This window comes from Heteronotia binoei, chromosome 13 (genome assembly GCF_032191835.1).
Source record: "Heteronotia binoei isolate CCM8104 ecotype False Entrance Well chromosome 13, APGP_CSIRO_Hbin_v1, whole genome shotgun sequence".
Taxonomy (NCBI): domain Eukaryota; kingdom Metazoa; phylum Chordata; class Lepidosauria; order Squamata; family Gekkonidae; genus Heteronotia; species Heteronotia binoei.
The window spans coordinates 22,437,075-22,460,927 of record NC_083235.1 but is presented as its reverse complement, the minus strand read 5'-3'; the positions used below and the strand labels follow the sequence as shown (position 1 = coordinate 22,460,927).

General features: G+C 47.7%; 1 protein-coding gene across 1 annotated transcript in view; it reads left to right on the top strand.

Moving 5' to 3' along the window:
* Positions 1 to 15,357, top strand: part of PDE1B (phosphodiesterase 1B) — a 230,576-nt gene extending 215,219 nt beyond the window's left edge. Inside the window, 6 exon segments of the mRNA XM_060252161.1 lie at positions 1,332 to 1,452; positions 4,809 to 4,890; positions 5,586 to 5,703; positions 10,625 to 10,761; positions 13,221 to 13,339; positions 14,628 to 15,357. Of these exon segments, the coding sequence (XP_060108144.1) occupies positions 1,332 to 1,452; positions 4,809 to 4,890; positions 5,586 to 5,703; positions 10,625 to 10,761; positions 13,221 to 13,318 (556 nt within the window). The 3' untranslated portion in view covers positions 13,319 to 13,339; positions 14,628 to 15,357.
* The last annotated feature ends 8,496 nt before the right edge of the window (positions 15,358 to 23,853 follow it).

Genomic DNA, 23,853 nt, shown 5'->3' with positions numbered 1-23,853 from the left:
TGCTTTGGTACATTCCCCCCCCCCCCCTTAAAGCTTATTTTTTTGCTTCTTGTGTAATTCCTGTGGATAATCCCAGCTGGTTGGGGAATTTGTACTGACAGCGATGATGTCACAATGCTGTAATGCAGCCAATCAAATTTAGCAAGGTCACTGAGAGCAAACAAAGGCAATCCAAAGTGAGGGCAGTGCTTCTTTAAACGTTTTCGCAACAGCTGCTGAAAAATTTGCAGAGAGCCACATGTTTGTAAAGACCCATTTTTTGACCCTAGAAATGTCCACAGAAGAAAGGGGAGTCGGTGGTTTGGCTAAGCCCTCATTCTCTTTGGAAGGCTGTCCTTGTATAGGCAGGTTCTGTGCTTGTGTTGTGGTAAGGGAGTGAGGGGAAGGAAGATGTGCTTTTGGGGTTCTGCAGGAATGTGCAGGCTTTTGGGGATGTAGGGCAGGACTCTGCTGTCAGTGTAGGCACCAGTAGGACTGCTAGGCCCCTGCTGCAGGGCTGGAAACCCCCCCTCGCTGCTGTCTCCTGCCATTGATCAGCTGGCTGGCAAGGGGACTTAGAGGCAATGGGGAAGGGCCTAGGCTCACCTCACAGCAAGCTCATTGGTGAGATGGTGATGCCACTTCCGGTGTACCAGAACTGACAATACATTGCCAGTGACCTGGGACTCTCTGGTATTTCTATGAAAACTCTATGGTAAAAAGGGCTCTACCATAGAGTTTTTGCTCAGATATCAAAGTGTCATGGACCGCTGTGATGATGTCACTTTTGGTGTGCTCTTGAAGTGACATCACTGTGTCATTAGTGACATCATTGCAATTCTGACCTAGGCCTCATCTTGTTGCCAGTAAGTTCCCCATATCTAATATGTAATTATGTAATATGTAGTATGTAATTGCATACTATTGGCTCCAGACTGCTTCTAAAAATTTTTTGGGGACCTGAAGAGGAAGGTATACAACTGAATTACCATTCAAGACTCATGTACTTGACCAGGTTAGCAGGTTATTTAAAATGAGGCTTCTGAGTAACACCTTGCCTTAGGTCACAATAGCAATTATTTGTTTGAGAAACCAGTAAACATATCACAATGGGCACACATTTCTACTTGGTCTAAGTTTAAGTAATAACTATATTATTATTTTAATGTTTGGAGCCATTGTGTAACAACATTGTGTGACCACCGAAGAAGACCAATTGGCCGAAATGCACTTGGTCAGTGTCAAAAATGGGCTATGTTTGAGATAACTATGATTTTATTCTGACTTGAGACTACTATTTGGGCCTCCATTTGTTTTCATCTAATTTGCAATAAATACATGACTTCTTTCAGGATCGACAAGGCAAAAGCTCTTTCGTTGCTGCTGCACGCAGCCGACATCAGCCACCCCACCAAGCAATGGACAGTGCATTCCCGATGGACCAAGGCACTCATGGAAGAGTTCTTCCGACAGGTATCTCTGGCGATAGTAGCAATTTGAAAACCTATTGATCCATTTTATGCTCAGGGAGTAGTACTCACGCACAAAAGGCAGACGCATATTGACCACACATATGAGTGATTCACAACTCCTTTTCAAGTGGGGAGGGGACTGCCGGCCTCTCCCTCTTTGGAAGTCTTGGGAAAGGCAAACCTATGAGGCATGGTTGTAATAATAATAATAATAATAATAATAGTAATAATAATAAAATTTATTTATACCCTGCCCTCCCCTCCGAGGCAGGCTCAGGGCGGCTTACAGGATATGGCAAAAGCCATGTTTAAACAATAAAACAAGATAATACAATTCAATACAAGTAACAATTAAATATTTAAATAATCTAAAAACAATCTAAAAAAATATAATCTTATAGTGCTACTATCTCAGTTATAATAATGATGGCATGATGTTTATTCCAAGTTCCATCTTAGAAGGCTACCCGGAAGAGGGCGGTTTTGCATGCCCTACGGAATTGGCTAATATCCCGTAGGGCCTGCACCTCTTCCGGCAGCTGGTTCCACCATTGGGGTGCCTTTATAGAGAAGGCCTGTTCTCTAGTTGTTTTTAATTTGGCCTCCTTTGGCCCACGTACTTCCAGAAGGTTTTGTGAACTGGATCGTAGTGTTCTCTGGGGAACAACGTGTTGGACTGGATGGGCTATTGGCCTGATCCAACATGGCTTCTCTTATGTCCTTATGATCCAGAGGGCATGCAGGGGCAGGGGAACCCATCAATTGGTTGTGTGCCCCTTTTATATGGAACGCTGCACACATAGATGTGAGACTGCCTGATATTTAGTGAGATGCACCACTTGGAGCAGTAGTTCCCAACGTTTCCTGTATGGTGGCCCACAAGTCCAATTTGATATGGTGTGGTGACCCATCTAAGGCTGGCCCAAAGCTTTTTTGGGGGGTTGTGTGTGTGTGTGTGCGCTAAGCAATCTATGACTTGACACCTGGTACAGCTAACCAGGTGTTTTTGAGAAACCAGTAAACATAACACTATAGGCATACACTATGAACCCCCTGCAAGTGGCATTCTTGACTTTACAAATTTTAGTTTGGTTAGGCATAACACTAGAAGACATTCAGAGAAAGTAAAAACTTCAAAAACCAGACACCGTAAAATAAACTAAAAGGAAGAGGGGAAAGAGGAGGAAAGGGTATAAAAGGCTTCCGATTTTCTCTGCAACAAATATAAGTCTGAATGCCTCGAAATGAAGTCTCATATCCGTGCTTTCTATCATCAATATAGGACATTTGGGTCAAATAGATCACCAATGGAATTTTTTCAGTTAAAAACTCAGTTGCATCAACTGTATAAATCTAAGCAACTGGTCTTTACACAAAAATGTTGGGAACCTCTTATCCAGGCTACATTAAGTAATGACACTAGGAAATTTTGAACAACAAATATGATTACAAAATTTTCCTTGCTTAATATTACAAACACATAAAGGAAGTAAGTGCAAGCAGCAGTCTGACGTACACAGCTGTTGCATTTGGAGGTTACATTCCAGCCTCTGACCACCCTCTCCTTCTCCATTATATCCTCTAACTGTCGGTGCGGACGCTAGCAGAGAGAGCGGTGTGATGAGCCCGACACTGAGCTCCAGGAAAGAAATCAGCCAGACACCTGCAACTAGTGCCAAAGTAGTGTATTTACAGTATATACAATACGTGCTCTCTAATGCAGTCCAATATATTGATCACAGGAACAAAACGCTCCGCCAGCAATTCAATTCTCAGAAAGAGACCTGTGCATTGCAGACACAGTTCATTTATAGTCCAGTCAGCCAATCCTGGCTGTGCATTGTCATGCTGACTCAGCAGGTTCCTTCACCTGTCCTCAGCCGGCTCAAACCAGCCTGCTGATAAGGTCACTGTGACCTAGCATGCCGGCTAGATCACCAGCTGTCATTACAGAGCTGTCAACCTGGGTCAAGATAGATTCTTTCACCAACACTAACCCCCCACTAAGATCCTAAGAAACTGACTTTAGGACAGTCTATTCCATCACTATGTATACGCAGTGAAGAAAAAAGACCAACTAATGTGTGACATGGAAGATACTGATTCCAGAGTCAAATCTTGATTTACAAGATACAGAAGAGCAATGGAGAGGGCAGGGATGACCATTAGGGGTTCTGGCCTGAGCCACTCCCAGAGGTTTTGCAACCCATTTTTGGGTCCCAAGAGACAGGTTGGGAAACACTGACTTTGAGGATGCTGATGGAAGCATCTTCTTGAAGATGAACTGGGGTTCAGCTGGAGAGGCTTTCTTGAGTAAAGAGCTATCAGGCATTGGATTACTGCAAACCTCATCCTGAAGATCTCTAGAAAAGGTAGTCCCTTGTGCAAGCACCGAGTCGTTACCGACTTGGCAGACTTTTTACGGGGTGGTCTGCCATTGCCTTCCGCAGTCGTCTACGCTTTACCCCCAGCATGCTGGGGACTCATTTTACCAACCTCAGAAGGATGGAAGGCTGAGTCAACCTTGAGCTGGCTACCTGAACCCAATTTCTGCTGGGATTGAACTCAGGCTGTGAGCAGAGTTTGGACTGCAGTACTGCAGCTTACCATTTAGCACCATGGGACTCTCTAGGCAATTATATTTAGCAGAAAGTTCTTGTACCTTTTCATTTCCCCCCTCTCCCGTAGCCATGAGGACTAGAAACAGAACAAATAGGATTAAGATTCTCAGGATTCCACACCCACTTCAGAATTTCCCTTAGATGGCCTAGGCCTGTGTTCCACGGCATGACTGCAACCATGAATACTCTTACAACCCGTTGTTGTCCAAACATGACCCTCCACACTATGATATATGTCTTTGCACCCCTGGATATCTTGGTTTAGCTCAGTCAGAGGCTAGAGGGAATCCCTCTTTTGATATCAAGCTAAAATCTCTCAAGGCATGCAGGAAGGAGCTTCGGAGCCATGAGAATTCTGGAGCACCTTAATCAAGGTTCTATTGTGTGACCCTCCAAAATTCCTCACGTCCTGTCAGCAAGCCAGCAATGACCCATATTTGCAGGCAATGACCCATATTTATCCTCTTAGAATCCCTTAGAGAAGGCAGACTTTGCTGGAATCTGAATTAACTGCTTGGGAAGAAATCTACCCATCTCTTGGCCATTTTCATTGACAAGCCAAAGCTGTGCATACAACAGACATCCAAGATCCTCTGGGATCCGAGTTCAGGTTCTGCATATATGAGGCTGCTTATGCATTCATTCTCTGACGGGTGGTGCACTTGGGTTAACATCCCACCGGGCTTACGTTGTCTGTTTCCAAGGGCTGTTTCTGATGTTGCTTTGTTTGCTACAGGGGGACAAAGAGGCTGAGCTGGGACTGCCCTTCTCCCCGCTGTGTGATCGCACCTCCACGCTGGTGGCCCAGTCGCAGATTGGTGAGTTGCGTGCCAGGAGACTGCATTTTGTGTCGGGACTTTTCCCTGCCTTCTTGCTTATGCTCATATATCCAGGAGGGGCTGGCTTTTCACTGGCACATTTTTTTTATCCTGTCAATGTTTCCTCTAAGCTGCAGAGTCTTATGAGCAAAAATTCTGCTTTGTGAGCTACTGGCATTAAGGTTGTGAGCTATTGAGCTACTGCATAAATTGTGGTCTGGGGTCATCCTTCCTGAGCGAAGACAATAATGTGTGAGCTGGAGGCTAGAAATCTGTGAGCTAGCTCATGCTAACTCAGCTTAGAGGGAACACTGCTCACAACCCACAACACTAGGGGGGAGATCCTGCCCTGGCAGATGGATAAATGTATAGAGCAGAGGTCCATCAGTAACTATTAGCCACAGGATGGAACTCTCTGCCTGTGGCAGTGATGCTCTGTGTTTTTAGTGTTTGCGGGGGGGAGGGGGCAACAGTGGGAGGGCTTGTAATGTCCTGGACCCACTAGTGGACCTCCTGATGGCACCTGATGGACCTCCTGGGTTTTGGGGGGTTTTGGCCACTGTGTAACAACGTGTTGGACTGGATGAGCTATTGGCCTGATCCAACATGGCTTCTCTTATGTCCTTATGATCCAGAAAGCATGCAGGGGCAGGGGAACCCATCAATTGGTTGCTAATGCCCCTCCCCTTCTGCAGGTTTCATTGATTTTATCGTGGAGCCCACCTTTGCAGTTCTGACCGATGTGGCAGAGAAGATGGTGATTCCCTTGGTGGAGGAAGGATCTAAGAACAAGACCCCTGGCCAGCAGAGCAGGTTTGATCACGGCGAAGGGAGGGGAGGAATAATAATAATAATCACATGCCAGTGTGTGTAGTATAGGCGGGAGATCCTAAGATTGTCTGGCAGCCAGAAGTTTTAGGTCTTTTTGCATTATGCACCACTAGGTGGCGAACTAGGGTTTTTTTAAAAGCATGGCTAAGCAGTGCAATTAGACCTCCAGAAGAACCATGAAATAATCAATAGAGTTGGAAGGTACCTCCAGGGTCATCTAGTCCAACCCCCTGCACAATGCAGGAAATTCACAAATCCCCCCACCCCCCCACACACAACCAGTGACACCGGCTCCATGCCCAGCAGATGGCAGGTACCCTGGTTGTTTGTTGTTCATTTATAAACCAACAAGACTTCAGGGTATCGTGTTTCAAAAGTCAAACCTTGTGTCTGAGAAAAGTGCTTTGGCTCTCGAAAGCTCCTACCATGAAAAGGTTGTTGGTCTGAGGTGTCACTGGATTCGAATCTTTACTGTTCTACTGTAGCCCGACACGACTGCCCTCTGAAATGAACATTATTTGTAAACGAAAGCCTTTCTCCCCAGTAGGAAACCAAAGCAGCCTAGATAGTTGTTCTCTCCTCCATTTTATCTTCACAGCAACCCTGTGAGGTAGGTTAGGCTAAAAGCACGTGATGGACCCAACGTCAGCCAGCGAGCTTCGATGGCACAAGTGGGGCTTTGAGCCTGGGTCTCCCAGATCCTAGTCTTAACCAGGGCTTTTTTTGTAGCAGGAACTCCTTTGCCTATTAGGCCACGCCCCTCTGATGCAGCCAATCCTCCTGGAGCTTACAGTAGGCCCTGCAAGAAGAGCCCTGGAAGCTTTTGGAGGATTGGCTACATCAGGGGCGTGTGGCCTAATAGGCAAAGGAGTTCCTGCTACAAAAAAAGCCCTGGTCTTAACACTGTGACTAATGTATGACACTGACTTCTGCCCTGAAAATCTCGTTGGTTTTGCTGCTGGACTCAGGTCTAATGTTCCACAGGAGATCAACACGGTTCTCCTCCAAAACTATCTTGATTAGTAAAGTAAAGCCTTTATCCGCAGTGGGAACCCAAAGCAAATCCCAGAGTTGTTCTTTTCTCCATTTTATCCTCTCAACATCTTATGAGGTAGGTTAGAAGAAGACTGCAGATTTATACCACACCCTTCTCTCTGAATCAGAGACTCAGAGCAGCTCACAATCTCCTCTGTCTTCTCCCCCCACAACAGACCCCCTGTGAGGTGGGTGGGGCTGAGAGGGCTCTCTCAGAAGCTGCTCTTTCAAGGACAACTCCTTTTCAAGGACAACTCCTGGTGCTTGCCCAGGGGACTACCTTTCACTAATGGGATATCAGTTTTCAAAGCTACTTGCTGCAGGAAGAATTGGGCAGGACTTTTCTCTTAGTCAAGACTGGCATTGTTGCCAACTGCCTTTGGGGCCCTCATTGTTGACCTCCTCTGTGCGTCTGAGGTGGCCTTGGAGCGTTTCCGTGGTTGCGCGTTGCCTGTCAGGAAAGGAAGTGAGGAGCCAAAGGGATTCTTTGTCTGCCTGTGAGATAAAACAGAACCTTTCAAGGTGCCAGCTCTGACAGAGCTTTCGTGTTCCCGAACTCCCAGGAGAAGAGCACCGAGACGCACATCTGGCAGCCATGTCAGGCTTCATAGAAACGTCCCCCTTTATAGTTGCGAACTGCCTTGGGGCCAAGGGTGTTCTGTATGCACCCCGTCACAGTCTTGACCTTGCATAGAGCTCCTCTGGGGAGGAAGTGTTCGGCAGAGATGCCAGTTTTTGACACAAGAAGATGTCCTTTCCCCTCTCTGCTGGTGTGGCCTCATCTGTGCCAAGCAGATTGGCTAATACGGGAGTGCCTACTTACTTAAGCCCGTAAGATGATTCAAGGAATCAATTAATTAGTCAACTAATCGGCTGTGCTTCAGTTGATAACCTGGAGGAATCTGTGTCGGAGGGAAAAAATGCTTTCGGAGAGAAAATCCCTGTGGGTGTTTTCGCACTTACGTTTTACTGGCGCGAAGACCCTCCTCACGCCGGCGGATCTGCAGTGATTTCGCACTAGAAGCGCCGGCGCAGCCCATTGCGCCGGCTACTTCCGTCGCTAAGCCAGCGCAAACGGAAACTGCCAAGAAGCAGGAAAACGTTTGCGCTGGCTTAGCGACGGAAGTAGCCGGCTCTTTGGGCTGCGCCGGCGCTTCTAGTGCGAAATCACTGCAGATCCGCCGGCGTGAGGAGGGTCTTCGCGCCAGTAAAACGTAAGTGCGAAAACACCCTGTATTTTTGATCTGAAATATTCCCTGTTCTCTCTTGCGCAGAAAGGAATATCTTTTCTGAGTTATGCTTGCCATCCATATGAAGTTTTTAAAATAATTCTTTAAGAGAGGCACTTTGGTGTAGAGAGCCAGTTTGGTGTAGAGGTTAAGTGTGCGGACTCTTATCTGGGAGAACCGGGTTTGATTCCCCACTCCTCCACTTGCACCTGCTAGCATGGCCTTGGGTCAGCCATAGCTCTGGCAGAGGTTGTCCTTGAAAGGGCAGCTGCTGTGAGAGCCCTCTCAGCCCCACCCACCTCACAGGTTGTCTGTTGTGGGGGAGGAAGGTAAAGGAGATCGTGAGCCGCTCTGAGTCTCTGATTCAGGGAGAAGGGCGGGGTATAAATCTGCATTTCTTCTTAATTAAAAAAAGTCTTAGAAACCAAAAATCAGCTACCTGATTAATCAGGGTCACTTTTTAAAACTCTCAGTCTGTTTGCTGTTTATCAGCAGACCTTGGATTCAGCAGGAGCTCACAGGAGCACAGCTCCTGAACCTTTCTGAGGGTTCCCCCTTTTCCTCCCCACCTTGTCCATTGAATAGTAGGTGCAGTTGCATAACAATCCCTGGATGAGCTCCACCATCTATTTTTCTACAAAGCGCCCCCTGTTCATCAGTATACTAGACTGGTCATTGGAGGTCTTAACTATTATTCTGTTGTTCTTTTTAAAAAAAAACACCTTTTTTTTTGTCTGAAAATTGGGCTTCAAAAAAGCTAGAAGCACATATTATGAAACAGTAATTTCAAATGGTGGGGTGGGGTGGGGGGAGATTTGAGCAAAGACAAGGGATCTGTTCAGATCTGCAGCCTGTAGTGGCGCATCTTTGGCATGAGCAGGATGCAGAGGAAATGTGTATTACCTGTTCTAGATCCTGATTTGAGGTCAATAAGGAGAGGAAGGGAGGTTGGTAGTGGCTGCTCTTCCCACCCCAAATCCACTGCCTTAGTGTAGAACTGGCCCTGGTGAAACTTCTTAATCAAATTCTAAGTGGGGGTAATATAATTACCAGGTTCTTCAAGAATAAAAATAATTAAGTGCCAAGTCACAATCAAGAAAACCCTCACAGGGTTTTCAAGGCAAGAGATGAGCAGAGGTGGCTTGCCATTGCATGCTTTAAATTAGGGGTGTACACAAAAGAAAACCTGGGATTTTTCAACTTCAGATATAATGGGCCTCCCAAAATTTGGGATTCCACCCCCCCTCCCCCCAAAAAAATCCAAATTCCACTACTGGTATGGTATTCAGGTCTTTTCAGGAATCTCAGATTTTTTGCTCCATTACACTCTATGGGACCATTATAGTCAACAGGTAATCTGTCTGGGGGTATCCAGGAACCTGGGCACGGGGTACTTTTTGAGTTAGAGACGCCAGATTTTCAGCATAGCTTCTGGTGTCTCTTCTCAGAAAAAAAGAAAGGTCCCCTGTGCAAGCACCGGTCGTTTCCGACTCTGGGGTGACATTGCTTTCACAACGTTTTCACAGCAGACTTTTTACAGGGTGGTTTGCCATTGCCTTCCCCAGTCATCTACGCTTTCCCACCAGCAAGCTGGGTACTCATTTTACCAACCTCGGAAAGATGGAAGGCTGAGTCAACCTCGAGCCAGCTACCTGAAAATCCAGCTTCTGCCGGGGATCTAACTCAGTCATGGGTAGAGTTTAGGACTGCAGTACTGCAGCTTTAACACTCTGCGCTCAGAAGACCCTCCCAAATTTCAAAAGGTTGAATCGGGGGTCCAGTTCTATGGTCCCTGAAAGCAGGTGCCCGCATCTTCCATTGTTTTCAAATGAGAAAAAAGGAGGGGAGAATAAAACCAGAGAGTCTCTGCAGTGGAAACTGAAAGTTGGGAGCATTTTTGCAGGACCAGCAAAACTCAGTGCCCCCCCCCCCACTTCCAAAGGCATTTAAAGGTGCCATGGTCCCTTTAAAATGTGTTTGTAAAGCTGCAACTTCATCAAGAAGGGCATTTAAAGGGACTTCAGTCTCTTTAAGTGCTGTTTAACTGCAGCTATCCAGCTTTCCCAGATAAACCCATTTTTTTCCCCAGGATTATCCAGGATGGTCTATGGTGAATAGTCAAAAATTACCCTCCCGATATCCCCCTGAAATAATAGCCAAAAAAATACTGATAAGGTATTTTCTGACTATTTTTCCTGTTTGGATACACCTGAATGCACAACCCTACTTTGTATGCAGCTTGTTTGTGCTCAGGAGGATGGGAGAGATGTGTCAAGTTTTGACCCAACAGCGTAGGTTCCCCCAAAACTTATTGCCCTCATCTGATAATATTCTGGTCTGTGCTCTGACTGCTATTAGTTCAGTAAAGCCATGGACAAAGATGCTTCTACTGAATGGATCGTCCAAAGCTTTATCGATGCAGATCGTGTCATCTGCCATAGCTCAGAACCAGAGTCACAGCTTTGAAATGCCTCTCTGGCTCAGAGAATATCAGTTGATCCTGATACTGGTGGGAGAGAGGACCAAGCGTAAGAAGAAAGGGAGGACAAGTGAGTTCCAGGAATAGCTCTATACTGCCCCCAGTGGCCCTTCTGAAGTTTTACAAGCTGTCCTCACTGCGTATCTGCACTCTTCCTCAGTTCTAGTTGGCGTCAGCCTTCCGTGGATGAGCACGCTGAGCTGGGAGACATCAATGCAGACATCAACAGCTTCCGCTCCACTTGGTCAAAGTACATCCAAGAGAACAAGCAGAAGTGGAAGGAGCGAGCAGCCAGCGGTATGGACAGGCAACAGGGCAAAATATAGGGGAAGGGCAGTGACGTTCCTCGCTTTTGATTTGGTATTCCTCATAGGGAGTGCCTATTGGGGTCTCCAGTCAAAGGCATTGGGGCAAAAAATCTCGAACTTCAGCACCCCCTCCCTCTCTCTCGGCTTGGCTTCGCGAACGAAGATTTAAGAAGGGTGCAATAGTCCACGTCTGCTGCAGGCTCGCTGGTGGCTGACAAGACCAATGCGGGACAGGCAGGTCCGGCCACAGTGGCTGCAGGGAAAAGTCTGATTTAGGGTTGGTGCTGTAGCAGTGCGATTCTTTCTCAATCTCCTTTTGTCCTCAAGACCAGCTATGCGTGCGTTCTCAAAGGAAGAGACAGCCTGGTGGATGGTGTGTCTCCATGCTTTGCGATCTGAGGCTAGGTCAGACCACTGGTGATGGTTGATGCGACAGGTGCCAAGGGATTTCTTCAAGGAGTCCTTGTACCTCTTCTTTGGTGCCCCTCTATTTCGATGGCCGGTGGAGAGTTCGCCATACAGGGCAATCTTGGGAAGGCGGTGGTTTTCCATCCTAGAAATATGCCCTGCCCAGCGCAGCTGCGTCTTCAGCAGCAGTGCCTCAATACTGGTAACTTCCGCCCGCTTGAGGACTTCAGTGTTGGTCACAAAGTCACTCCAGTGGATGTTGAGGATGGTGCGAAGGCAGCGCTGATGAAAGCGCTCGAGGAGTCGCAGGTGATGACTCCCCTCCACCCACTCTGAAAATTCTGTTTTGCTTACTGAACCATTGTCCGAATGTGGGTTTTGCTTGTGATAGGAATGTTAACATCCTGTTGCAAAATCGATGCTGGGGTTGTTGGCTTTAGGGAAGTAATACAAGTTTTCCTAGGGTAGCATATTTCACATATCTGCCATCCCACCATCTGCAGAAGAGGTTGTCTCCAGTAAAGTGTCGGAGGGAGACAGTTCTGTCTACTTGCAGACAGAAGGGCTGATGGGAACCCCATGTGAGAAGGGTTCTTACCAGGGCTTTTTTTTTTCTCTGCAAAAAGAACTCTCAAGAGGGAAATGAAGGAGAAACATACACAGGTGCCCCTCATGAACTTATAAACAATTTTTGAGAATTTTGTTTCCATGAAGAGGTTCTGAAACTCCCCTCCGCCACATTCCCCCAGAAAAAAGCCCTGATTCTCACAATGATTGTGAATTTGGAGTGCTGCAGGGGTGGAATTCTAGCAGGACTTCCTTTGCATCTTAGGCCACACCCCCTGATGTAGCCAGTCCTCCAAGAGCTTACAAGGTTCTTTTTGGTAAGCTCTTGGAGGATTGGCTACATCAGGGGTGTGTGGCCTAATATGCAAAGGAGCTCCTGCTAGAATTCCACCCCTGGAGTGCTGAGAGAACTCTGACGGATGTCCAGTTTTGGACTTATCACAATGAACTACATGAGGGAAGATTTCTGTGGGCAGTTGGGATCTGGACTCTTGGTGGACCGGTCACGTTCTCTGTGTTGCTGCTGTCAACAGCCTGAGTAGTTATGTACAGAGGACCAAAGGGCTCGTGGTGTGAATTATGACCAGCAGCTTAGGTCCCCCCAAAATTCAGTGTTCTCACCTAGTAACTTTCCAGTCTGGGCTCTGATTATTCTTCACCTCGACTATCAAGACTATTTGAAGGGACAAATACATGGTTGCCAACTTTTAAACTGGTCTCTTTAGCTGTACCTGTAATATTAGTTTGATCTGCAGCAGTGATCAGACGATGTTATCTGCTTCCATGTCATGAAAAACTTTTGCTGTCCATTTTCACATGTTAAGCCTCTGGTAAAAGGACAGGGAATTTTTTTTCTTGGCCTGTTCACAGCCTTAGACAAGTGAGATGGTGCATTTAAGTATATATTGTATGAATCAGCACATCTGATATGAGGGCCAACTCTGTCTGCCTTCCTGCTTTGGAAGAGGGCAATTTTGAGCTTAAAAAAAAGGGAAAGCAGCCTCCCGAGTAGTTTTTTATATCCCACTTTTCTCTGCCTTAAAATGTCTCTGTCTTTCTACACTAGACTTTAATCCTGGTTCAACCCTGTCCCTGAACTGACATTCTACACTACACTTGAGTTCACTCCTATTTTTAATCTCAGTTTTTTAAAAAATGTCTACATTATACAGAGTTCACCCCAATTTTGCCGCACAATTGTCCCATAGATGTTATTTGTCAGAGAGTTCCACCAGGTGGGAGCCAGGGCTGAATAGAAGAAAAGGTGGACATCTTTTGGGCTAGGAATCACCACTTGATCTCTCTTTCCTTGACTCCATAAAGATACTCCCACCTATTCCTTTTGACTCCTTTCCAGACCTTTGTGAGCCATTTGGCCTCACCATACCTGTACCTCCTTTGCCATTTTATCTCCCTTTGGCCTACGTATCTGTCCTCCCGCCCCAGTACTAACTGCCACTATCTCTTTTTTAGGAATCACTAACCAGACATCCATCGATGAGCTCTCGCCATGTGAGGAGGAGGCAAGCACGCCTGAAAGCCAGCACAATCAGAACGGCAATGTGGAATAGCACTGCCTTTGTGGGAACAAGGTGAGCACTTGCCAGCACCTTGACTTGGTGTGAACAAGGCAGAACCAAAGGGCAGGGTACAAAGAGGGAAGAGCCCCTGGCCCAAGCCGAGTCTTATCCACTCTCTTCTGGGTCAGTCATATCCGAACTTCTCCCCGGCAAACCAGGGTTTCCAAGTCTCCCGCAACATGATAGAGGTTTTTTTGTGAATCCTAGAGTGTCCCATGACATCACTTCCAGTTTTAACTAGAAGTCACATCATGTTGCCAGGGTGATGCTGGCCCACCTGTCACCATGCTTTAATGACTCCTGGGGGTTGCTGGGTGTGACCTGGCAAGCCTACTGGCATCCAGGCTGTATTCAGACTTCACCATAAACCTTGGTTTGACCAAACCCTGGGGATCTGTGACATCATAGAGTTGGAAGGGACCTCCATGGTCATCTAGTCCAACCCCCTGCACAATGCAGAAAATTCACAAACACCTCCCCCTAAATTCACAGGATTCGGATTGCTGTCACATGGCCATCTAGCCTCTGTTTAAAAACCTCCAAGGAAGGAGAGCCCACCACCTCCCGAGGAAGCCTGTTCCACTGAGGAACTGCTCTCACTGTCAGGAAGTTCTTCCTATTGTTGAGCTGGAAACGCTTTTGATTTAATTTCAACCCATTGGTTCTGGTCCTACCTTCCGGGGCCACAGAAAACAATTCCACACCATCCTCTATATGACAGCCCTTAAAGTACTTGAAGATGGTGATCATATCACCTCTCAGCTGCCTCCTCTCCAGGCTAAACATCTGAATGCAGGTGGTCTGTCAAACTAGGGTGTACTTGGCAGATGCTAAACAAGGATTTCCATTCTTCTAGGAGTTCAGGAAGTTCTACTGGATGCATTTACATACAGGCCTTTTTTTGTAGCAGGAACTCCTTTGCATATTAGGCCACACCCCTATGATGTAACCAATCCTCCAAGAGCTTACAGAACTCTTCCTCTCCGGCCTACTGTAAGCTCTTGGAGGATTGGCTACATTAAGGGGGTGTGGCCTAATATGCAAGGGAATTCCTGCTACAAAAAAGCCCTGTGTGTGTGTGTGTGTGTGTTGTGTATATGTGGATCCATTGCTGACATTAAATTTGTGCATATGTCTGTGATCTGGGCAGCCCTCTGCAAACACCATTCATTTGCACTATTCTGTTTAGGTGCGAAGTAGAATCCTCCTTTATTGTGAGTGTTGGATTGATTTTTCACACACACTTCAAAGTGCCTCACCCCGAGCCTGCCTCTGATGCCATTTCTGTTTTCACCGGCAGGTCCCCGACGTAACGAAACTCCAAAGTCTTCGATACCATCGACTCAGCACCATCCGCACAGGGAGGGAGCCACCCCCCCGGCTAGAGAAGGGTGTGACATGAACGCGACCATCAATACAACTAGTAATAATCTCAATAATGATAAATGCAAAGCGTTAGAGTCTACGACGTCGACATCACACAGCACCCACTGCCTGCCCCCATCCCTGAGTTGCAGAGAACGAGAGCGACCTCTTCCCCACCGCCTCGCGGACTTCCTTCACTGAGTGCCGGTGGCTGAACGGCCTCAGTGTCCTGGTGGGACTGAGCCTACCCCCCCCCCAGCCCCACTCTTGCCAAGCAGCCTAGGTAAGGCTTCTCACTGCCAAGCCAGCGACGTGACTGCCGAGGCGATTGCTGCAGCCAGTTTTTAAAATAGTGGCTGAAATCGCTCTTCGTCAGCTGAGGGTGTGACCGAGTCCGTCGGTTTTTAGGGGGAGGCAAAGAGTCTCATTCCCGTACAAGCGACGTGATTCCCAGCTGGCTTCGGAGACACGCTAAACCAACAGCGCCCCCTTTCCTCAGGAGGAAGAGGTTAGCTCTGCGAGACTCCTGCGCCAGGTGGCTGACATTCCCTCACGAGCCCAACCCCTTGCATGGATAAGCGTGTGCTCTCCACTCAGCCCCTCCTCCTCCTTTAACCAGATCCGTCACCGTTTCTTAACTGCTGTGGCATTAAACTGGGTCAGCTGCAGTCGGTGGTCTGCCAAATGTTATCCCTCCTGAGCAATAGCGATAGCATGATCGGGTGCTGAAACCGAGTCCTCCCTTGGTGGTTGTCACCGTTAACTGTGGACCACTCCTGGCAACCACAGCCTTGCTTGTTGGGTTAAGCATTTGTTGCAATATGGCGGGCATCCTTCCCCTCTTTTGGTCATGGGGGTGCATTGTAAGTTCAGTTGCACTTCCTTCCCTCCTGCTGGGGGCTGAACCTTTGCTCTTTGCTTGTAAGGGATGCGTATTCTGGATGCTAGGCAGACCCAAAAGCAAGCCTTTGTGTTCTAGAGCATGGAAAACTTGCAGTGCATCCTAGGCGGCGCTTCCTCTAAGAACAGTTCGGCAATGAGGATCTGAAAGGAGGTTCCCTCTACCAGGTATAGCTAATCAGGGAGCCTGTCTCGCTACACGACTGGCGCACACCCATTGATGTTTGCAGCTGAGGTTGTGCAGGTTCCCCTGAAGCAGGAGAGCAAAGGTTGGTGGGCCTGTACCTTGTCTGGGCACCAGGACCAGTTGGGAACGGTAGCGCCCATCCGAGTCATAATAGCATACCTCTAAGCCCGTGCAGATTGTCTTGTCTCTTGAACTGCAGCGCATTCTCATTTTGCAGAGATCTTGACTGTATTTCTTGGGAGGCCAGGCTTTCAGGTACCTTTTCTTTTGAAGATTATTTGTGAATTGCAGCTTTGAACTAGTCAGCTGTTGCTGGGGTTCACCAGTCGTTTGTGACTTGCGGTCGAGTAGCACCGCCGGAAAGAGTTGTCAGGATGTAAATTCGACAAGCGTCCATGAAAGCAGTGTAATTGAAAGGGCTGGGCCGGCCACCCACCCAACCTGAGGCCATCACCCCTTGTTGAACATTTGAACACCCCTCCCTCCAAAAATTGCTTTCGGCTGCTGCCTAACTCCATGATCTTGTGCATGTGGGGCGGGATAGAACTGGAGTACTGGAAGCAGCAGTGTAAACTGCTGTCACTGGAGCGATCATATTGTAAAAATGTGGGCTGGGAGACAAGTCAAAGGCACGGTGAAGCAAACGGTTAATGCCTGTGCGCCTGCCAAACTCTGCATGGATTCATTCAGCCCCCATAACAGAGCAGTTAGAGATTGTGCAGCTTGCAGTTGTTGTGACTGCAAATGGAACCGAGGCTGGTTGACCCTTTCAGAATAAGCATGAGTTAAATGTCCTTCTAAAGGACTGTGTCACTTTGGAATCCAGGCAGGGAAAGTTTGCATGCCCGAACGGCGTCCATTTTTAAAAACAAAACATGCCCTTGGAAAACTACAGTGCTGGGGAGAAAAGTTCTAGCCAGCTTTTGCTGCAACATGTTCATTTTCTAAGTGCAGGGAATTTTTGATTGGCAGGAAGATTGAGCTGTGGGTCCCCCCCCCCCCATAGTTTGGTGAGCTGCGTTTTAGGGAGGGCTTCCCCATCTACCTTTGCCAAGTGCCTAGACGGGTTCTTGGAGTACGCAAGTGCTGGTGATGGTCTTACCCAGCGCTCCCTCGAAGCTGTGGAGTCTTGTGAGCAAAAATTCTACTTTGGGAGCTACCGGCATTGAAGCTTGTGAGCTATTGCCTAAGTCAGTTTGCTCAGGGGCCACCCTTCCTGAGCTAAGACAAAAATGTGTGATCTGGAGCTAGCTCACACTAACTCAGCTTAGAGGGAACGCTGGTCTTGCCTAATGAGGTGTAGAAGAGGGTAGTGGGACGATTCCTCTCCTCGGATTCACCAGTTGCTTGGAGGCCTTGGAACAGTTCAGTCTTTGAGCAGTTCTTTTAAGGACAGGGGTCAGCCTAGGAGGCCCACAGGGAAAGAGGCGCTCTAATAACATTAGGCAAAGGGCGGCATGGTGTTCCGATTAATTTCAAGATCCCCACCCCCCACCCCGTCCAGTGCGAAGATGCCGTGACTGTGCCTATTGTCATTGATGGGCTGTAGAGAAAGCTGACCGCAGCCCTTGACTCTGAGCACCCAGGGTTTTCTTGGTAAAAGGAGAGGCGAGTTGGGAGCTGTCGGAAGAAAAGGAAGAAAGTCCTGGAGCTCACGGCAGAGCAGCTCAGGCCCCGCTGTCTCTTCTAACTTCTGCTTCAGTGTGAAGCCTGGTCTGTCAGCACCTGACCCTGCACTTCAGGCCTCAGTTTTGCTCTCCCTTTCCTCCCCAATATAAATGAATGGGTCGTAGCTGAGAACGTGCCCTCCGTGTCTTTCGGCTAATGACATCTTTGTCCAGTGCTCCGATAGCTTCCCCCACGACCGCTGACCTGGCTGAACAGAGGCGGTTGAGGCTTGGAGTTCTCTTATTTGCCCCCTGCCATGTTTTGCGAAAAGCAACCAACCTGGGGTGGCTCTGGCGGGATCCCGTCTCTGGCCCGCCTGCCCTCCCCCCCCCCCCTCTAACCTGTAAATATCCCCTCTGCCAACACATTTGGTCCGTGGAACTCTGTATGTGTTTGTACCTCGGGCGTACTTTTTTCTACCATGCAGTAACTTTCTCTTTTTTTTGTTTTTCTTTCGTTTGTTTCTTGAACTCGATTCTTATTATAACAGCTCCATATTCCAATGCAGAATCCAAACTATGCGCATGTAAAAAAAGAAACTTAAATAAAAGGAAAGGAATGGAGAGCGACAACAAATAAAAAGGAGGGGGAGAAAAAGAGACTGGAGGGTTGTTTGTGTTTGTTGGAAATTCCTGTTTAAAAAGGACTCGCAAGAGAAGATGAGACATCAGTGAACGTGAAGGCGGGAAGGGGCGGGGTCTTAAAACCCCCAGTGATGTCCTTTGTGTCCAGGGTCAGTGTATGCTGAGGTGGGGCAGCTGCTAGACCCGACTTCCAGGGGGGTCTACTACGACTGGCCCATCAGCCCACATACCTCGCTTGCCTCCTGTACACATGTCCCTCCCCTGCACAATGGTGAGTGCACCATTACATAAGGACGTAAGAGAAGCCATATTGGAGCTGGCCAATGGCCCATCCAGTCCAACACTCCGTGTCACACAGTGGCCAAAAAAACCAGGGGGTCCATCAGTGAGGCCAGGACACTAGAAGCCCTCCCACTGTTGCCCCTCCCAAGTACCAAGAATACAGAGCATCGCTTGCCCCAGACAGAGAGTTCCAACAATAGGCTGTGGCTAATAGCCGCTGATGGACCTCTGCTCCATATGTTGATCCAGTCCCCTCTTGAAGCTGACTATGCTTGTAGCCGCCGCCACCTCCTGTGGCAGTGAATTCCATGTGTTAATCACCCTTTGGTGTTAATTACCCACAGATCCTGGCTGGATCCCATTTAAAGGGATCCATGGTCTCTTTAAATGCCTTCTCCAAGCCCCCTCTGCCAGCATGTCTGTTGACATGAAACCACACAGACCCATCGGGGTGGTTTGTGGGAGGTTCATGGGGTTCGTGACGGCAAGATTGCACGAATGGAGCTTCGGGAATCATCTTGAACTGGGCCCCAGTTTGTGATGAACTTCAGTTTGTAATTTGGTTTGCGCTCCCCGTCCCTACTCACCACTTCCCTAAGCAGACCATGCAATTACTTCATGCAAAAACTCATCTTAGCTCTGCTGCAATAGCTTCCAGGAGTCATTCTTCTCGGTCTCTGTACACACACATTCTCCCTGACCAGATTTCAAAAACTGGTTTTGAGCTGATGCAAGATTTTCAGGCACAAATGCCTCAGTCCAAAGGAGCATAAAGCTATTTCAAAGTCTCCAAAAGCCCACTGAGTAGAAATCTGGCAGCAAAGGAAGATGAAGCTAAGAAATAAATCCAGCTACTGATTCCCCCTCCGAAATTGCTCACTGGCAGGATTTCAGCATTTCTGAAAGGCATCTCTGCACGGAGCAGTCGGGTGATGGATTAGAGCTAGGGCGGCCAAACCGTGACTTGAGAACCACATGTGGCTCTTGAAGCCCCCATCCCACCAATATTCCCTCTAAGCTGTGGAGTCTTGTGAGCAAAAATCCTACTTTGAGAGCCAGTTTAGTGTAGTGGTTAAGTGTGTGGACTCCTATCTGGGAGAACTGGGTTTGATTCCCCACTCTTCCACTTGCAGCTACTGGAATGGCCTTGGGTCAGCCATAGCTATTGCAAGAGTTCTCCTTGAAAGGGCAGCTGCTGTGAAAGCCCTCTCAGCCCCACCCACTTCACAGGGTGTCTTGTGGAGGGGAGAAGATATAAGAGATTGTAAGCTGCTCTGAGTCTCTGATTCAGAGAGAAGGGCGGGGTATAAATCTGCAGTCGTCTTCTGCTGGCATTAAAGCTGTGAGCTACTGCATAATTTAGTTTGCTTTGGGGCCATCTTTCTTTACAGGGAACACTGCACCCCACCCCACTCCATTGGTCAGCTTGGAGAAGGCATTTGTTTCTTTAAATCACTTCGCCAAGCCAGCCAGTGGCTTAGAGGATACATTTAAAGTTCAAGTTGCTTTCTTTCCAGCTTCTTCCCTGTCTTGCAGCTCTCAAACATCTGATGTTTGTGTCTTGTGACTCTCCAACTTCTGCAATTTATTCTATGTGACTCTTACATTAAGCAACTTTGGCCACCTCTGGATGAGTGTGTCTGTCCGTGTCGTTCCCTGGCCAGCCGGGATCCTCATCTTGCAGAGCGCTTCTCTCCATGTGCTGTGTCCCTACATGGACTGGGATAAGAATTCTTTGAATGAAATCTGTAGGGCACAAAACTATAGAAGGCAGGGCAGTGGTACCCATGGAACAAAAGTCAGGGGTCTAGATAAGCTAACCAGCCAGGGTTGACACCAGAGATAAAGAATGGGGGCCCAGAGCTCCAAGAATCAAGGGGGCGTGGACCATTACCAGAGGAAAGCACAAGCTCCTCCCATTGTGCTTGATTGGAACTGGGAAATCCCTGGAGATTTGGGGGAAGGAAAGTTTTGGAGTGAGAACAGGTATCACGCCACAGAGTTTGTCCTCCAAAGCAGCCATTTCCTTCAGCGGAACGGATTCCAGTAATCTGGAGGCCAGATGTAATTTCTGGAATTCTCCAGGGTACACCTGGAAGTTGGCAATCGTACTTGGAACTGTGTGTCCCAAGCAATGTTCCCTCTAAGCTGCAGAGTCTTGTGAGCAAAAATTCTACTTTGTGAGCTACTGGCATTAAAGTTGTGAGCTCCTGCATAAATTAGTGTGCTCTGGGGTCATCCTTTGTGAGCTAAGAAAAATGTGTGAGCTGGAGGCTAAAATCTGTGAGCTAGCTCACGCTAACTCAGCTTAGAGAGAACACTGGTCCCAAGTACAATTCCAACACTTCCCCCTCCCAGTCAGTGCATTGGTGACATTAGATGTGGGGAAGGCAACCTATTTTCTAGTGGCTTTCACCCCCTCCCCAGATGCCTTTAATGGTTTAAACATGTCTGCCATGGCAGTAATAAGGGAGTGGCATGCAGCATGGACCTTGAAAACTGCTGTCAGTCATGATCCTCTGTCGCTGAAGAGAGTTGTGTTGCTCTGTCCCTGCTTATCTGGTGCACAGCCTAGGGGAGCAGCTTCAGAATGAAAGAGAATGACTCTATTTATTATTTATCTGTTTAATTCATTTAGACCTTGCCTTTCTCCTCAGTGGGGAGCTGAAGCAGCTTACGTCTCTTTCCTTTCCTCCATTTTATCATAGAATCATAGAGTTGGAAGGGATCTCTAGGGTCATCTAGTCCAACCCCCTGCACAATGCAGGAAACTCACAAACACCTCTCCCTAAATTCACAGGATCTTCATCTAGCCTCTGTTTAAAAACCTCCAAGGAAGGAGAGCCCACCACCTCCCGAGAAAGCCTGTTCCACTGAGGAATCGCTCTAACCCTCAGGAAGTTCTTCCTAATGTTGAGCCGGAAACTCTTTTGATTTAATTTCAACCCATTGGTTCTGGTCCTACCTTCCGGGGCCACAGAAAACAATTCCACACCATCCTCTATATGACAGCCCTTCAAATACTTGAGGATTGTGATCATATCACCTTTCAGCCACCTCCTTTCCAAGCTAAACATCCCCAGCAACTTCAACCTTTCCTCGTAGGATTTGGTCTCCAGACCCCTCACTATCTTCGTCGCCCTCCTCTGGACCTGTTCCAACTTGTCTGTATCCTTCTTAAATTGTGGTGCCCAAAACTGAACACTACTCCAGATGAAGTCTTACCAGAGCAGAGTAAAGCGATACCATCACATCACGTGATCTGGACACTATACTTCTGTTGATACAGCCCAAAATTGCATTTGCCTTTTTAGCCACCGCATCACACTGTTGACTCATGTTCAGTGTATGATCCACTAAGACCCCTAGATCCTTTTCGCACATACTACTGCTAAGACAAGTCTCCCCCATTCTATAACCATACATTGGATTTTTCCTACCTAAATACAGAACCTTACATTTATCCCTGTTAAAATTCATTTTATTGGTTTTAGTCCAGTTTTCCAGCCTGTCAAGGTCATCCTGTATCCTGTTTCTGTCTTTCTGTCCTCACAACAAAGCACTCTGAATGGGACTTCCCTCCTTCCCTCTCGTGCTCACCTTCATTCACTGCCAAGCTGCATCTCTCTGCCTTTGCACGGTTTGTGTGCAAGAAACTGAAAACCACTTTTGAGCCTCTTGCTCCCTGTTTGGGCTACAGGGGAGGGTTCAGTTCAGGCCAAAACACAGAATGGAGATAAATGGTACATGACACTGCTAGGTTTGGCATTTGCATAGCAAGAGTTTTAAAAAAGCTCATTGTAGCATCATAGAATTGGAAGGGACCTCTAGGGTCATCCAGTCCAACCCCCTGCACAATGCAGGAAACTCACAAACACTCCTGCACGTAAAATATCCTAGAAGGTGATTTTAAAGATGGTTTAAGCAAGGCTCAGGAATTCCTGATACAGCATTCTTATTAATGCTCAGGTTTTCCCAACTGGATGTGTTCCTATTAGCAAAACTGGGTTTTCGACCATGAGATCCTCTGAGAATGTGAAGAATGTTGTTCCCTTTCCACTGACTTCATCTAGCCAACCTCTGCTCATTTGGATTAGAGGCAAAACTTGTGGGCCAACCTAAGTACCAGGAATGTGTGCAGATGGATAGTAACAAATTAAATGAAATTGAAAAGCAATTACAATACCCCAAGTGAATAATATTCAGTTATGAAAAAGAGGAGGAGGAAGAGAAGATTGCATTTATATCCCACCCTTCCCTTGGAGTCTCAGAGCGGCTTACAATCTCCTTTTCCTTCCCCTCCCCACACAGCAGAGGTGAGGCAGGTGGGGTTGAGAGAGCTTTTTTGAGAACTGCCCTTCAGCAGACAGTGCTGTGAGAACTTGTGACTGACTCAAGGTCACACCAGCATCTGCATGTGGAGGAATCAAACCTGGTCCAGCTGTGAGGAGACAAGTATGATTTGTTAGATTTGTATCCAGTAGTAGCAACCTAAGAGACCAACAAGAGTTTCAGGGTACAAGCTGTCAAGAGACAAAGTTCTCTTTGTCAGATACCTGCTGGAGGGCTCATAGGCTATTGAAAGCTTACACCCTAAAACTCGTGTTGTTTTCTAGGGTGCTATTACTGGACACAAAACTAACTGTTCTACAGCAGGCCCGCATGACAACTTCTGAAACTAGTTATGATTTTTGTGCTTTTTGTAGGGCAGTGGCTCCCAACTTTTTGGCACCAGGGACTGGTTTCGTGGAAGACAATTTTTCCACAGACTGGTGGGGGGTGGTGCTGGGGTTTTTGCCGCCCCAGGCTGCCCCCCATAGGAGTCTTTAAATGGGGAGGGGGAGACTTGGGCTGTTTCTGCCGCCTCCCTGCTAGTTGGCCATGAGGCAGAAGGCCAATCTGCCTCCCCCTTCCATTTAAAGACCCCCGCCCGAGGCTGCGCTGTATCTTTCATCTGCCCGGCTCCCAGGTGGGTGGGGGCGGTGCAGCTCCTTTGCCGTGCTCCGTGGCCCGGTTGCTAGCAGATCACGGACTGGTATGGGACCCCTGTTGTAGGGTACCTATTTCTAGGTGAGACCCAGAGTTTTCCTGGGTTATCCTCAGATAACTGAAACCAGTTCCCCTGGAGAAGATGGCTGCTCTGGAGGGTGAACTCTAGGGCATTATATCCCACTGAGATCCCTGCTCAGGCTCCACCCCCAAATGTCCAGAAGTTTCCCTACCCAGTGGCGGCAATCTTAGCCTTCTGTCGTCTCCCAAGACGTGTCCTTCCCCTCTTCCCGCTGCCACTCCTTCAAGACCACCTGCAGAGATTTTCCACAGTCAGGCTTCAAGGCAGTGAGTCAACATGAGAGAGTATCTCCCCACACATTACACACTCTTATGGTGCTACCACTCACTGGATTTCCTTGGGATGGAAATGTCTTCTAGGCCTTGATCTTTGCTGTAAGAGTCAGAAAAAGCACATGTTGGGAAACAGGCCCTCTGATATGGCCAACTTAGGGAAAAACAGGTATCTTACTCACAGCCCTTTGAATGCT